Below are 16,637 nucleotides of genomic sequence, written 5' to 3'. Positions count from 1 at the left end.
TTAAATCATCTCATGAAGTTTGTACTTTTCGCTACCGTCAGCTTTTTCAATAAACTCAATGAATCTGAGATCTGGTGTCTTTTCGTTTTGTCCTCAGTGTAAAACTCACTCTACAATCCAGTTTGAGCAAAACACAGCAATACGTCATACACTTTAACCCTAGAACACTAACGTCGGGTGATTTTTACCCGAGCGAGTGTGGTCATGGGATTTTCATTGTGTTGCTGCTGTGTGAGTGGCGTGGGTCCTTGGGTAGCTTCAGTCTGCTCACTGACGTCATAAATGGTAGGCTAGTTTCCCTGCTCCCTCCCCTGGTTTTTCAATAGGCACGTGTTCGGGTAATTTTCACACGACGTTAGTGTTAGAGGGTAAACATTTTTTGGAATATGATATTAGTTGTAAATGATGCAGGGAGACTGTGCCTTCAACAGACATGTCCCAGGAACGGCTTGACCGAATAACAAGTTCCCAGCTCTATTTTTTTTTTTTTAAGGAATTTTTCTTTAACATCTCACTAATTTTTCACTAATTTTAGAGCCATTTTATATGGTCCCCCCCATGATACCTTTTTTTTCGTTTTAGGAGATGTATCGGGGAAAATAAAAGAAGAGTACTTCAAATCGCCACGTATTGTTGTACATTAATATATTTTGATGGGAAGTTTATTTAATTGGGTATTTTTTATCAGGTAAAGTTTACCCGACGTTCCTGATGGTGTAACTAGTTAAACGAGTTAAAAAGTACAGATACTTGTACTGCTGCTTGTACGTACACTGCTCCCATCAGTGTCTCTGTTCACTGGTGCCTCCCGCTGGCCATATTTACGAACTGCGTCTATCAAAAGTTAAAGTAACCCTGCTGACCAAACCCTTTTGTCCGAAAACGTGATTTTTACTTTTCCAGGTCCACGTAGAAATTAGCTCGATAAAGTGACCTCGGATGTGTTTCTAGATCTGAACTAGGTCCTGATTTCTGTCTTTAAAGTCGATACCTGGACTTGCTTGAAGGATATTTCCATCTGGGATCACACCACTACACTTTATTCTGTTCATATTCAAGCTGTGCTGATTTAAACCAGATAATGAAGCATGAAGGATCATATATCACGTGTCTCCTCACTGAATTAATACTCCTTTCATTTGTCAGGTTTACACGTGATGACCCACATGCACCTTTTGCTGCTTCTTTGCTCGTCTTTGTCAAACGCTGCCCCTGGTAAACCGTTTAATTTACACCTTTCCACTATTTCACAATGTATTTACTCTCCAGTCTAACCTTTTTATGCATTTGATCACTTAGTATTATGGCAATAACTTTTAAATTTCCACTAAATCACATTAAACCGTATTTGCTGAGAGGAGCTGAATGGATCTTTACTAAACATAATTTCAAGATAACTTGGTCATTATCTTGACTAATAACATTTATTCTTTTGCAGTTTCAAAGATCTTCCTGGTTTCGGTCAGGTCTCCTGTCTTGGAGCAACTTGGTAGAGAAACCACACTACCATGCTGGCATAATCCACCACAGAGTGCTGAGGCTCTGGAGGTACGCTGGTACCGCAATGATGGCTTCGATACCCCGATCATACTGTATCAGAATAAAAAGATGGCCACGACCCAGGATGCTTCGTACGTGGGCCGAGCCTCGTTTGGCCTGAAGGACGCAGCGTCCGGTGGGCTGGCAGCAGGAGACGTGAGCATGAAGCTGCTAAATGTCGGGATTGAGGACGAGGGAGATTACACTTGTTATGTGAGCAGTGGTCAGGGTTATGACCCTGGAAGTGTCAGTCTCAATGTGACAGGTGAGTGACAGGGGGAAAAATATCACAATTTTAAAATATTGTCTTGTTTTTTATTTAGTGCCTGGATTGGTGGCTGTAGTGCTGATCTTCATTCTACTCTTCTTGGCCGTGTTAGCTTTACTCAGATGGCTGTACATCAAGAAGAGAGGTACATGTTGTCAATTCCTTTAAATATCCTTTCCCTCAATAAAAAGGAGAATTTAATAAATTATGTTAATTAATTTATACAATGGGTAAGTTTGATTTCAATTCTAAATCCTGCCTTTATTCAGGGATGGGCAGATACATTTATTGGAAAAATACAGTTAAATATTAACTGTGAGGCATCATAAAAATGGAAATGTAAGCCTGCAGCCTCTGATTGAATGACTCATTTATTGGTTTGTTGAGATCAGGTTCAAGCTTCAGAAAAGTTATGATCCAGCACGAAGCGAGACGCAAAAAAGAAGAAGCACAAGGTGAGAAATGTTTTGTTTGTTTGGTCTCCATAAATTATAGGTTGCTCCAATTCTTAAAAGTTCCTGTTGGGATTGGGGTTTTTTTTAGTCTCAATCAAATTTACATTGTATAAATATGTAACAAAGGCTCTTATTACTCTTTGATCTCAAGTTCAAGCTTTAGATTCTAAAAAGAACAAGATGCTGCAAATGCTTTTTCATTTCTCTGCTTTTTGTCATTGTCGAATGTATTTTGTTAGTGTTTGCACAAATGAACCAGAGCAGTTCAACAGAATAATTAAATTGGGAAATACAAAAGCAAAGAGCAAAGGCATATATATTTAATCACTGTGCTTCCATTTGCTTTAAATATACATCAATTAGTATTAAAATACAATGGATGAGTTTGATTCAATTCTAAATTCTGACTTTATTCAGGGAAGGGCAGATACATTTATTGGAAAAATACAGTTAAATATGAACTGTGAGGCATCATTAAAATGGAAATTTAAGCCTGCAGCCTCTGATTGAATGACTCATTTATTGGTTTGTTGAGATCAGGTTCAAGGTTCAGAAAAGTTATGATCCAGCACGAAGCGAGACACAAAGAAGAAGAAGCACAAGGTGAGAAATGTTTTGGTTGTTTGGTCTCCATGAATTATAATTTGATCCAATTCTTAAAAGTTCCTGTTGGGATTGGTTTGCGTTTTAGTCTCAATCAAATTTACAGTGTGTAAATATTTAACCTGAGTAACGTTAGCAGCTCAAAAGTGAAAGTGAGAGTAAGCCTGCAGAGCAAACCCTTTTGTTCGAGGAGGTGATTTTCCCTTTTCAAGGTCCACGTTGAAATTAGCTCGATAAAGTGACCTCGGATCATTTACTAAATCTGAACTAGGTCCTGATTTCTGTCTTTAAAGTCGATACCTGAACCTGTTTGAAGGATATTTCCATCTGGGATCACACCACTACGACTGGTAGGCCTACATTTCATTTTGCTCTGATAGACCCACATTAACCTTCATTCTGTTCATATGAAAGCTGTGCTGATTTAAACCAGATAATAAAGCGTGAAGGATCATATATCACGTGTGTCTCCTCACTGAATTAATACTACTTTCATTTGTCAGATTTACATGTGATGACCCACATGCAAGTTTTGCTGCTTCTTTGCTCGTCTTTGTCAACCGCTGCCCCTGGTAAACCATTTAATTTACACTTTTCCACTATTTAAAATATATTTCATCTACAGTCTGACCTTTTTATGAATGTGATCACTTAGTATTATGGCAATAACTTTTATATTTCCACTAAATCACATTTAACCTTATTTGCTGAGAGGAGCTGAATGGATCTAACATAATTTATAATCAACCACAAGCATAGAAAAAGACAATAAATTTGCAACTTCCTGAAGGCACTGAATTACTGTTAAGGAATCGGGAAGTTTCAAGATAACTGAATCAATTGTGAAACAAACATGCTGTTGTACAGTTTAGTTACAAGTTATAACTAGATGAGAAATTGGAAAGGAATTTTTCACTTAATATTATATTATCTCCAAAATACAGATGAAGAAATACTGGTTTCGGTCAGGTCGCCTGTCTTGGAGCAACTTGGTAGAGAAACCACTCTACCATGCTGGCTCAATCCACCACAGAGTGCCGAGGCCCTGGAGATACAGTGGTTCCGCAATGATAGCTTCAATACCCCGATCCTAATGTATTACAATAAAAAGATGTATGAGATCCAGGAGGGTTCGTACGTGGGCCGAGCATCGTTTGGCCTGAAGGACAGAACGTCCGGTGGGCTGGCAGCAGGAGACGTGAGCATGAAGCTGCTTAATGTTGGGATTGAGGATGAGGGAGATTACACTTGTTATGTGAGCAGTGGTCAGGGCTATGACCGTGGAAGTGTCAGTCTCAATGTGACAGGTGAGTGACAGGGGGAACAAACCACAATTCTAAAAAATGGCTTAAATTTTACGTAAAATCTTGTTCTTCTTCGTCCCACTTCTAGAAACAGGAAACACTCCACTCCTGTCAATGGTGTGGGACGAAGAAAACCTGGTGAATTTGAGCTGTGAATCTGAAGGCTGGTATCCGAGGCCGAAGCTGCACTGGGCCGACCAGAAGCAAAATCTGACCCCAAAGAGTTTGGAGTACGGCAAACTCTCTTCTGGTCTTGTGTCAGTCCACAGCTGGGTTCTGGTCCCAAGCCCCTCGGAGGTTTCCTGCTCAGTGGGTCTCTCTGACGTGGACACGAAGGAGGCAAGAGTGCGGCTGGATATCCCTCCTCCACCTGCCAAACAGGGTAGAGAAAATTGTCTGTCTCTTAATTTAAATAAAACATTAATAAAAGAATAATATTAATATATCTTGTTTTTTATTTAGTGCCTGGATTGGTGGCTGGATTAGTGGTCTTCATTCCATTCCTCTTGGTCGCATCAGCTTTACTTGGATGGCTGTACATCAAGAAGAGAGGTACATGTTGTCAATTTCTTTAAATCAACTTTCACTCAATGAAAAGGAGATTTAAATGAATTATGTGAAGAAATTCATCAGCACAATAAAAGTCACTAATCATAGTGTTAACGTGATGTTCATATGAATATTAACTGATTCTGTGCTTTAGCGGGTGCTTTGCAACATTTCCATTATTGCGAGCTTTATTCTATAAAATGTCAGAAAACAGTGTCAAAATGTCACATCTTTCTTTATCCAGATTTAATGTATGTACTTGAGTGCTGAAAATCCGTGCAAATAATATAACTTATTTTTCACCTCTAGTTTTACGGAAGAAAGACGAATCAGAGAGGAACCAAGCTCACGGTAAGAAATACCTCACACAATCACATCAGTATTAACTCAAAGGAGAACATGAATTCAATTATCCACACCAAGTTTCTCAAAATCATAAAGTCAGTGTCCTAAATATTCATGATTTCTTTCATCAAGATCCAGGAATAAATCAGTGTTAAAACAGTGAAAATGTCAGCAACATAAAAACACCCAAGTCCACAATGCTAAAGAAAGTGAAAATAAATTCCTTATCCGCCCCTTTCTCCGGATCCCCACCAAAGTGTACTGCACTCTTCCCTGATCCATACCGCATCCATCCACAAGTGTCATGGAAGTCAGTCCAGTAGTTTTTGTCTAATCTTGCTGACAAGCAAGTATAAGAAATAATGTGTCCTAGGTAGAGGGAATAAATGCAATTAAAAAAAATTTAAGCTCATGGGTTAATTTTTGTGTTTTGTGTTTCCAGAGAATAAGAGACTTTTACAAGAAGGTAAGAAGTTAACCACTCTGTCATTGTTGTCATGACATGTATTGAATTGAAATAGGAGCAGACTGTTGTCCTTACTTGCTTAAGCGTTGTTTCAATCCATGTTCACTGTGTCTGTATCTGGTTACAGCTAAGGAGGCAGCTCTTGAAGAGGCTAAAAAGCAAAACGGTAATCTAAACTTTCAGAGAATAATGCTCACCATATGCATTATACATCAGCTTATTATGACTCTGTCTGATTCAAATCTAATCTATGTTTCAATTTTTCATTAAATATTTAACTAATCTTGCTTACAAGCAAGTGTAAGAAATGATGTTGAAACATTACCTCTTTGGTGGAGGTAATAAGTGCAATTTTAAAAACACTGAGCTCATGCGTTTACTTTTGTGTTTTGTGTTTCCAGAGACAATGAAGCTTTTACAAGAAGGTAAGAGGTAACTCACTCTGTCATTGTTGTCATGAAATGTATTGAATTGAAATAGGAGAAATACAAATCAGAGAGCAACCAAGCTGAGGGTAAGAAATACCTCACACAATCACATGGAGCACATTTTAGTATTAACTAAATAGAGCAAATACATTCAATCAACCCAAGTTTCTCACACTCATAAAGTTAGTCCCCTCAATATTCATGATTTCTTTCATCAAGATCCAGGAATAATTCAGTGTTAAAACAGTAATAAATGTCAACAACAAAAAACACCCAAGTCTACAACACTAAAGAAAGTGAAAATAAATTCCTTATCCGCCCCTTTCTCCGGATCCACACCAAAGTGTAATGCACTCTTCCCTGATCCATTCCGCATCCATCCACAAGTGTCATGGAAGTCAGTCTAGTAGTTTTTGTCTAATCTTGCTGACAAGCAAGTATAAGAAATAATGTGTCCTAGGTAGAGGAAATAAATGCAATTAAAAAAAATGTAAGCTCATGGGTTAATTTTTGTGTTTTGTGTTTCCAGAGAATAAGAGACTTTTACAAGAAGGTGAGAAGTAACCGACTCTGTAATTGTTGTCATGCCATGTATTGAATTGAAATAGGAGCAGACTGTTGTCCTTACTTGCTGGAGCGTTGTGTCGAGTCCATGTTCACTGTGTCTGTATCTGGTTACAGCTACAGCTAAGGAGGGAGCTCTTGAAAAGGCTAAAAAGCAAAACGGTAATCTAAACTTTTCAGAGAATCACACTGACCATATGCATTGTACATCAGCTTATTATGACTCTGTCTGATTCAAATCTAATCTATGTTTCAATTTTTCACTAAATATTTAACTAATCTTGCTTACAAGCAAGTGTAAGAAATTATTTGGAAACATTACCTCTTTGGTGGAGGTAATAAGTGCAATTTTAAAAACACTGAGCTCACAGGTTTACTTTTGTGTTTTGTGTTTCCAGACACGATTAAGCTTTTACAAAAAGGTAAGAAGTAACTCACTCTGTCATTGTTGTCATGTCATGTATTGAATTGAAATAGGAGAAATACAAATCAGAGAACAACCAAGCTGAGGGTAAGAAATACCTCACACATTCACATGGAGCACATCTCAGTATTAACTCAGTAGAGCAAATAGATTCAATCAACCCAAGTTTCTCACACTCATAAAGTCAGTCCCCTCAATATTCATGATTCCTTTCATCAAGATCCAAGAATAATTCAGTGTTAAAACAGTGAAAATGTCCACAACAAAAAAACACCCAAGTCCACAACACTAAAAAAAGTGAAAATAAATTCCTTATCCGCCCCTTTGTCCGGATCCACACCAAAATGTAATGCACTCTTCCCTGATCCATACCACATCCCTCAACAAGTGTCGTGGAAATCCATCCAGTAGTTTTTGTCTAATCTTGCTGACAAGCAAGTATAAGAAATAATGTGCCCTAGGTAGAGGGGATTAATGCAATTTAAAAAAAATTGAGCATATGGGTTAATTTTTGTGTTTTGTGTTTCCAGAGAATAAGAAACTTTTACAAGAAGGTAAGAAGTAACTCACTCTGTCATTGTTGTCATGACATGTATTGAATTGAAATAGGAGCAGACTGTTGTCCTTACTTGCTGGAGTGTTGTGTCGAGTCCATGTTCACTGTGTCTGTATCTGTTTACAGTTGAGAAGGCAGCTCTTGAAGAGGCTAAAAAGCAAAACGGTAATCTAAACTTTTCAGAGAATCATGCTCACCATATACATTATACATCAGCTTATTATGACTCTGTCTGATTCAAATCTAATCTATGTTTAAATTTTTCAGTAAATATTGAACTAATCTTGCTTACAAGCAAGTGTAAGAAATTATGTGAAAACATTACCTCTTAGGCAGAGGAAATTAAGTCCAATTTTAAAAACACTGACCTCATAAGTTTACTTTTGTGTTTTATGTTTCCACAGACATCAAAGCTTTTACAAGAAGGTAAGAAGTAACTCACGTTGTCATTGTTGTCATGAAATGTATTGAATTGAAATAGGAGAAATACAAATCAGAGAGCAACCAAGCTGAGGGTAAGAAATACCTCACACAATCACATGGAGCACATTTCAGTATTAACTCAGTAGAGCAAATAGATTCAATCAACCCAAGTTTCTCACAATCATAAAGTCAGTCCCCTCAATATTCATGATTTCTTTCATCAAGATCCAGGAATAATTCAGTGTTAAAACAGTGAAAATGTCCACAACAAAAAAACACCCAAGTCAACAACGCTAAAGAAAGTGAAAATAAATTCCTTATCCGCCCCTTTCACCGGATCCACACCAAAATGTAATGCACTCATCCCTGATTCATACCGCATCCTTCCACAAGCTTCCTGGAAATCAGTCCAGTAGTTTTTGTCTAATCTTGCTGACAAGCATAGATAAGAAATAATGTGTCCTAGGTAGATGGGATTAATGCAATTAAAAAAAAAATTAGCTCATGGGTTTATTTTTGTGTTTTGTGTTTCCAGAGAATAAGAAACTTTTACAAGAAGGTAAGAAGTAACTCACTCTGCATTGTTGTCATGACATGTGTTGAATTGAAATAGGAGCAGACTGTTGTCCTTACCTGCTGGAGTGTTGTGTCGAGTCCATGTTCACTGTGTCTGTCTCTGGTTACAGCTAAGGAGGAAGCTCTTGAAGAGGCTAAAAAGAAAAACGGTAATCTAAACTTTTCACAGAATCATGCTCACCATATACATGAGCAAGTAGTAAACCAGTCTGTCATTGTTGTCATGACATGTATTGAATTGAAATAGGAGCAGACTGTTGTCCCCACTTGCTGGAGCGTTGTGTCGAGTCCATGTTCACTGTGTCTGTATCTGGTTACAGCTCAGAAGGCAGCTCATGAAGAGGCTAAAAAGAAAAAAGGTAATCTTAACTTTTCAGAGAATCATGCTCACCATATACATTATACCTACACACCAAGAGAGAGAGGAGAGAGAGAGAGAGAGAGAGAGAGAGAGAGAGAGAGAGAGAGAGAGAGAGAGAGAGAGAGAGAGAGAGAGAGAGAGAGAGAGAGAGAGAGAGAGAGAGAGAGAGAGAGAGAGAGCCTAGTAGGCAGGTGAGGCAGAGGGCATGACACTCATAAAGTCCCCCCTATTCATGATTTCTTTCATCAAGATCCAGGAATAATTCAGTGTTAAAACAGTGAAAATGTCAACAACAAAAAAACACCCAAGTCCACAACGTAAAGGAAAGTGAAAATAAATTCCTCTCCGCCCCTTTCTCCGGATCATCCCTGATCCATACCACATCCTTCCACAAGTGTCGTGGAAATCAGTCCAGTAGTTTTTGTCTAATCTTGCTTACAAGCATAGATAAGAAATAATGTGTCCTAGGTAGAGGGAATAAATGCAGCTCATGAAGAGGCTAAAAAGAAAAAAGGTAATCTTAACTTTTCAGAGAATCATGCTTACCATATACATTATACATCAGCTTATTATGAGTCTGTCTGATTCAAATCTAATATATGTTTCAATTTTTCAGTAAATATTTAACTAATCTTACTTTCAAGCAAGTGTAAGAAATTATGTGAACATTAACTCTTTGGTGGGGGTAATAAGTGCATTTAAAAAAAACAGAGCTCATCACACAATCACATGGAGCACATTTCAGTATGAACTCAGTAGAGCAAATAGATTCAATCAACCCAAGTTTCTCACACTCATAAAGTCAGTCCCCTCAATATTCATGATTTCTTTCATGAAGATCCAGGAATAATTCAGTGTTAAAACAGTGAAAATGTCAACAACAAAAAAACACCCAAGTCCACAGCGTTAAAGAAAGTGAAATAAAATCCTTATTCGCCCGGATCCACACCAAAGTCTATATCGTGGAAATCCATCCAGTGTTTTTTGTCCAATCTTGCTTACAAGCAAGTAGAAGAAATAATGTGTCCTAGGTAGAGGGAATAAATACAATTTAAAAAAAATTTGAGCTCATGGGTTAATTTTTGTGTTTTGTGTTTACAGAGAATAAGAAACTTTTACAACAAGTAGAGAAGTAACTCACTCTGTCATTGTTGTCATGACATGTATTGCTGGCTGGAGCGTTGTGTCGAGTCCATGTTCACTATGTCTGTATCTGTTCTCAGCTGCAGTTGAGCCAACAGCTCTTGAAGAGGCTAAAAAGCATCACGGTAATCTAAACTTTTCAGAGCATCACACTGACCATATACACTATACACCAGCTTATTATGACTCTGTCTGATTCAAATTTAATCTATGTTTACATTTTTCAGTAAATGTTGAACTTGAGGATAAAGGAAATCCATACGTGCCAATCAGAGCTGGTATCTTCACAGACAATAGTTATTCTGATGGAAAAGCAGTATCCTGTCTCACAGCAATAAGGGGAACCCGTGGCTTCACTTCAGGTCAACACTACTGGGAGGTTTCTTTTGCGAAATCTTGGGGCCGGGTCAAACAGTCCTGGTGGGTGGGGGTAACAAAGGCAACTGACTTCCCTCTGCAGGATGATGCTCCTTCTAGCACATCAAATGGTTTCTGGTTCCTGTCGTCTTCCCCTGACGGAGCAAACAGCTTTCAGTTAAACACAGAACCAAAGGTTTTACTGCCTGTTAGCTCAAGACCGAGAACAGTCGGTGTGTATCTGAATTATGACGGCGGAGAGCTTTCCTTTTATAATGTGGAAAATAAATCTGTCATTGGATCTCTCACTGCTGCGTTCCAAGGTGAAGTCTTTCCGCTTTTCAATCCTGGTAAAGGTGACCAAGCATGTATGAATATAGTAAAGAAGAAACCAACAGGGGGAGTGAAATGACACGGGAAACAATGAAAGGGCACAAGAGCCTGAATCTTGATATCTTCTGAATCTAAAATGTTCTATAATAATAATTATATAGCAACCGCAAGTAATTATTGAATGCATCGAGGGGCAAATCATACCCTGTGCATGTGTTGTACATACTTCAATCTGGCTTTGCTAACTGGTACGATGCCATTTCATCATGACAGCATTTAATCTACATGATGATATGTGATTGGTTAATCTTAATAAGATGTAGATCATGTCTCTGTATTTTATTAGTTATCAAATGTAATGCATTACTACACTAAATGATGTTATTTTTAACAACCTTAAAGTGACGCCATAATGATCATCATCATTCCCACTATATGAACATACATTATTTTTCAATAAGATTTAGGTCTGGTTGATAATATATTGGTTGTACAGAATATATAAACTGCATATATGTATATATGACTAGATTGTTTCTCTATTGTTTGCAGAACTTTCGTGAAAATGTGTGTAATAAAAGTCAATATTTTTGTTGACCTTTGACCCATCAGCTCCTAAATGATATCATCTAAAGATAGACTCCCATGTAATATTGACTCTACTTTTAACTCATAAAATGTTAATTACATGCCTGTATTTTAACATTCTGCCTTGGAACGCGATTTGAATAAGGAAACGTGTGGAGAATAGATAAATTCAGGCTTCATGGATACAAGCAACCTCCAAAGGGGGCGGAGTCATTCCAGCATCGTACGCAAAAGGTTGCAAAAATGTAACCTTCAGATTATGTTCTTGATGTTTACCCGTTTCTTCTTCAGTGGTAGTTGTAGTTCTGACTTAATAAATCTGCATGTTGGAATGTTTTGTCACATAAACACTTTTATAATGTTTGCAAGAGATAAATGAGTAATTTGTTTAATTCAATTTAGCAAAGTCTTTGTCTTGTGGGCTCTGCGTGTTATACAGCAATGAAGCTATGGGAATTATAAGTTAGATATGAAGTAGTATTATTCTGACTGAATGAATGTATAATTATATTCTATTTTTCATGTTATATTTAATGTGTTCATATTTTTACGCCGTTTGTCTTTTCATTGACTGAAAATTTTAAATCATTTCATGAAGTTTGTACTTTTCGCTACTGTCTGCTTTTTTCAATAAACTAAATGAATCTGAGATCTGGTTTCTTTTCGTTGTGTCCTCAGTGTAAAACTCACTCTACAGTACAGTTTGAGAAAAACACAGCAATACGTCATACACTTTAAAAAGTACAGATACTTGTTTTGCTGCTTGTAAGTATACTGCGCCCATCAGTGTCTCTGCTCTCTGGTGCCTCCTAGTGGTCATATTTACGAACTGCGTCTATCAAAAGTGAAAGTAAATTTGCAGAACGAGACCAAACCCTTTTGTTCGACGACATGATTTTCACTTTTCCAGGTTCATGTGTCCACGTGGACATTAACTCGATAAAGTGACCTTGGATGTGTTTCTAAATCTGAACTAGGTCCTGATTTCTGTCTTTAAAGTCGATACCTGGACTTGCTTGAAGGAAATTTCCATCCGGGATCACAACACTACAATGGGTAGGCCTACATTTCATTTTGTTCTGATAGACCCACATTAACCTTTATTCTGTTCATATTCATGCTGTGCTGTTTTAAACCAGATAATAAATCGTGAATTATCATATATCACGTGTGTCTCCTCACTGAATTAATACTCCTTTCATTTGTCAGGTTTACACGTGATGACCCACATGCACCTTTTGCTGCTTCTTTGCTCGTCTTTGTCAAACGCTGCCCCTGGTAAACAGTTTGATTTACACATTTCCACTATTTCACAATGTATTTACTCTCCAGTCTGACCTTTTTATGCATGTGATCACTTAGTATTATGGCAATAACTTTAATATTTCCACTAAATCACATTTAACCTTATTTGCTGAGAGGAGCTGAATGGATCTTTACTAAACATAATTTATAATCAACCACAAGCATAGAAAAATACTATAAATATGCAACTTCCTGAATGCACTGATTTACTGTTAAGAAATTGGGTAGTTTCAACATGACTGAATAAATTGTGAAACAAACATGCTGTTGTACAGTTTAGTTACAAGTTATAACTAGACTAAAAATTGGAACAGAATTTTTCACTTAATACTATATTATCTCCAAAATACAGAAGAACAAATATTATCTTGACTAATAACATTAATTCTGTTGCAGTTTCAAAGAGCCTCGTGGTTTTGGTCAGGTCCCCTGTCTTGGAGCAACTTGGTAGAGAAACCACTCTACCATGCTGGCTCAATCCAACACAGAGTGCCGAGACTCTGGAGGTACGCTGGTACCGCAATGATCGCTTCGATACCCCGATCATACTGTATCAGAATAAAATGATATCCACGACCCAGGATGCTTCGTACGTGGGCCGGGCCTCGTTTGGCCTGAAGGAAGCAGCGTCCGGTGGGCTGGCAGCAGGAGACGTGAGCCTGAAGCTGCTAAATGTCGGGATTGAGGACGAAGGCGATTACACTTGTTATGTGAGCAGTGATCAGGGTTATGACCGTGGAAGTGTCAGTCTCAAGGTGACAGGTGAGTGACAGGGGAAAAAATATCACAATTCTAAAAAATGTCTCCACCTTTACATCAAATCTTGTTCTTCTTCCTCCCACTTCTAGAAACAGGAAACACTCCGTTTCTGTCAATGGTGTGGGCAGACGAAAACCTGGTGAAATTGAGCTGTGAATCTGAAGGCTGGTATCCGAGGCCAAAGCTGCACTGGGCCGACCAGAAGCAAAATCTGACCCCAAAGAGTTTGGAGTACAGCAAAGTCTCTTCTGGTCTTGTGTCAGTCCACAGCTGGGTTCTGGTCCCAAGCCCCTCGGAGGTTTCCTGCTCAGTGGGTCTCTCTGACGTGGACACGAAGGAGGCGAGACTGCGGCTGGAAATCCCTCCTCCACCTGCCAAACAGGGTAGGGAAAAATGTCTGTCTCTTAATTTAAATAGAACATTAATAAAAGATTAATATTAATATGTCTTGTTTTTTATTTAGTGGATCAATCTGTGCCTGGATTGGTGGCTGTATTGGTGATCTTCATTCTACTCTTCTTGGCCGCATTAGCTTTACTTGGATGGCCGTACATCAAAAAGAGAGGTACATGTTGTCAATTCCTTTAAATCAGCTTTCACTCAATAAAAAGGGGAATTGAATGAATTATGTGAAGAAATTCATCAGCACAATCAAAGTCACTAATCATAGTGTTAAAGTGATGTTCATGTGAGTATTGACTGATTCTGTGCTTTATCAGGCGCTTTGCAACATTCCCATTAAGGCAAATTTTATTCTATAAAATGTCAGAATATAGCAGCAGTATGTCAGAGTTTTCCTTACATCACAATTTCCTAAAGCCAAATTCATTAAATGACTTTGAATGCAGAACATCTTTGCAAATAATTTTACTTATTTTTCACCTCTAGTTTTACAGAAGAAAGACAAATCAGAGACCCACCAAGCTGAGGGTAAGAAATACCTCACACAATCACATGGAGCATATTTCACTATGAACTCAGTAGAGCAAATAAATTCAATCAACCCAAGTTTGTCACCCTCATAGAGGCCAGTCCCCTAAATATTCCTGATTTCTCTCATCAAGATTCAGGAATTGTTCACTTGGAAAAAGTGAAAATAAACACACAAGTTCACAATGTTAAAGAAAGTGAAAATAAATTCCTGAGCTGCCCCTTTCTCCAGATCCACACAAAAATGTAATGCAGTCTTCCATGACCCGTACCGTATCCGTCCACAAGTTTTGTTTAAATCCTTCAAGTAGTTTCTCTTCTCAAAAAATCTGAGCTCATGGGTTAATTTTTTTGTTTTGTGTTTCCAGAAATTAAGCTTTTATCAGAAGGTAAGAAGTAACTCACTCTGTCATTGTTGTCATGACATGTATTGAATTGAAATAGGAGCAGACTGTTGTCCTTACTTGCTGGAGCGTTGTGTCGAGTCCATGTTCACTGTGTCTGTATCTGTTCTCAGTTACAGTTGAGCCGACAGCTTTTGAAGAGGCTAAAAAGCATCACGGTAATCTAAACTTTTAACCGAATCACACTGACCATATACATTATACATCAGCCTATTATGACTCTGTCTGATTCAAATCTAATCTATGTTTCAATTTTTACAGTAAATGTTGAACTTGAGGATAAAGGAAATCCATACGTCATAATCAAAGATAGTAGGTTCAGAGACAAAAATCATCCTGATGTTACAGCAGTGACCTGTCTCACAGCGCTAAGGGGAACCTCTGGCTTCACTTCAGGTCAACACTACTGGGAGGTTTCTTTGTGGAATCCTAAATCAGAGGTCAAACAGTCCTGGTGGGTTGGGGTAACGAAGGCAACTGACTTCCCTCTGCAGGATGATGCTCCTTCTAGCACATCAAATGGTTTCTGGTTCCTGTCGTCTTCCCCTGACAGAGCAAACAGCTTTCAGTTAAACACAGAACCAAAGGTTTTACTGCCTGTTCGCTCAAGACCAAGAACAGTCGGTGTGTATCTGAATTATGACGGCGGAGAGCTTTCCTTTTATAATGTGGAAGATGAATCTGTCATTGGATCTCTCACTGCTACGTTCCAAGGTGAAGTCTTTCCGTTCTTCAATCCTGGTAAATGGGACAAAGCACCTATGCAGATATTAAAGAGGACAGAACAGGGTGAGTGTAATGACACAGGGAACGATGAAAGGGCAGAAGAGCCTGAATCTTAATATCTTCTTGATCTAAACTTTTCTATTATAATAATCATATAGCAACCGCAAGTAATCATGAGAAGCATAGAGGGGCAAATCATACCCTGTGCATGTGTAATATATACTTCAATCTGGCTTTGCTTACTGGTAACGATGCCATTTCATCATGACAGCATTTAAACTACATGATGATATGTGATTGGTTAAGCTAAATAAGTTGTAGATCGTGTCTCTGTAATCGTATTAGTTACATGGGAAGGATTACTACACTACATGTTATTTATAACAACTTTAAATTTATGTCAAAATTATCTTTTCCACTGTATCATCATAAATTATTTTTCGATCTATATTAGCTTGAGGCCCTGTTTGAGGAGGTACGTTGAGAACTGCATTTTTGACGTACTATGTCATTTTCTGACTGTGACTTTCTCATGACATCACTTAATGTGACATCATCTGTAGAAGGGTACTTGTATCATCAATACAAGCTTTAGATTGTTTTTAGTTTATTTGCAGAGATTTCTTGGAAAATGTGTGTAATAAATGTCAATATTTTTATCAGCTCCTGAAGCTTATCACCTGGATACACTCCTAAGTAATATTTCTACAAAGTTGGTTGAAAATCCGTCCATGAATTGTTGAGTTATTTTGTACACATGCACACACAAACACACACCAGAGGAAACAACACCCTGCTTACAGCTAACACAACGTGTAAGGTAACCTTCAGATACCGTTCTTGATGTTTACCCGTTTCTTTTTCAGTGGTAGTTGTAGTTCTGACTTTAGAAAATTGCAAGTTTGAATATTTTGTCACATAAAAAGTTTTATAGTGATTGCAAGAGATAAATTGGTAATTTGTTTAATTTAATTTAGCAAAGTCTTTGTGTTGTGGGCTCTGCGTGTTATACAGCAAGGCAGCTATGCAAATTATTGGTTTGATATGAAGTAGTTTTATTCTGGCTGTATTAATGAATAATTATATTGTGTTTTTGATGTTATATTTGATGTGTTTGTCTTTTTATGCCGTTCACTTCATTAAGTTTGTTCTTTTCGTTAGTCAGCTTTTTCAATAAATTCAATGAATCTGAGATCCAGCATCTTTTTGTTTCACTCTGTTGAATCCTCAC

General features: G+C 37.8%; 1 protein-coding gene across 1 annotated transcript; it reads left to right on the top strand.

Annotated features, from left to right (window-relative positions):
* The first annotated feature begins 1,151 nt into the window (after positions 1-1,151).
* On the top strand, positions 1,152-16,598 carry LOC133028786 (uncharacterized). The gene is made up of 17 exons (XM_061095821.1): positions 1,152-1,215; positions 1,439-1,804; positions 4,258-4,551; positions 4,632-4,727; positions 5,028-5,069; positions 7,476-7,499; positions 10,091-10,129; positions 10,232-10,764; positions 11,247-11,253; positions 12,984-13,349; positions 13,436-13,729; positions 13,810-13,911; positions 14,235-14,358; positions 14,509-14,563; positions 14,645-14,665; positions 14,721-14,838; positions 14,942-16,598. Exons 1-17 carry the CDS (start codon positions 1,158-1,160, stop codon positions 15,520-15,522), a joined length of 3,120 nt encoding a protein of 1,039 aa, XP_060951804.1. The 5' UTR covers positions 1,152-1,157; the 3' UTR covers positions 15,523-16,598.
* Positions 16,599-16,637: the final 39 nt, after the last annotated feature.

Source organism: Limanda limanda, chromosome 22, assembly GCF_963576545.1.
Source record: "Limanda limanda chromosome 22, fLimLim1.1, whole genome shotgun sequence".
Taxonomy (NCBI): domain Eukaryota; kingdom Metazoa; phylum Chordata; class Actinopteri; order Pleuronectiformes; family Pleuronectidae; genus Limanda; species Limanda limanda.
Note: the sequence above shows the minus strand (reverse complement) of the source record. Positions and strands in the feature narration are given on the sequence as shown.

What these genes read in the sequence shown, in the direction of transcription:
- LOC133028786 (XM_061095821.1), top strand. Translation starts at nt 1,158, where the DNA reads ATGACCCACATGCACCTTTTGCTGCTTCTTTGCTCGTCTTTGTCAAAC. An exon ending in TTTGTCAAACGCTGCCCCTG is followed by an intron (nt 1,216 to 1,438) that starts GTAAACCGTTTA and finishes ATTCTTTTGCAG; the next exon opens with TTTCAAAGATCTTCCTGGTT. An exon ending in CGTACCGTATCCGTCCACAA is followed by an intron (nt 14,564 to 14,644) that starts GTTTTGTTTAAA and finishes TTGTGTTTCCAG; the next exon opens with AAATTAAGCTTTTATCAGAA.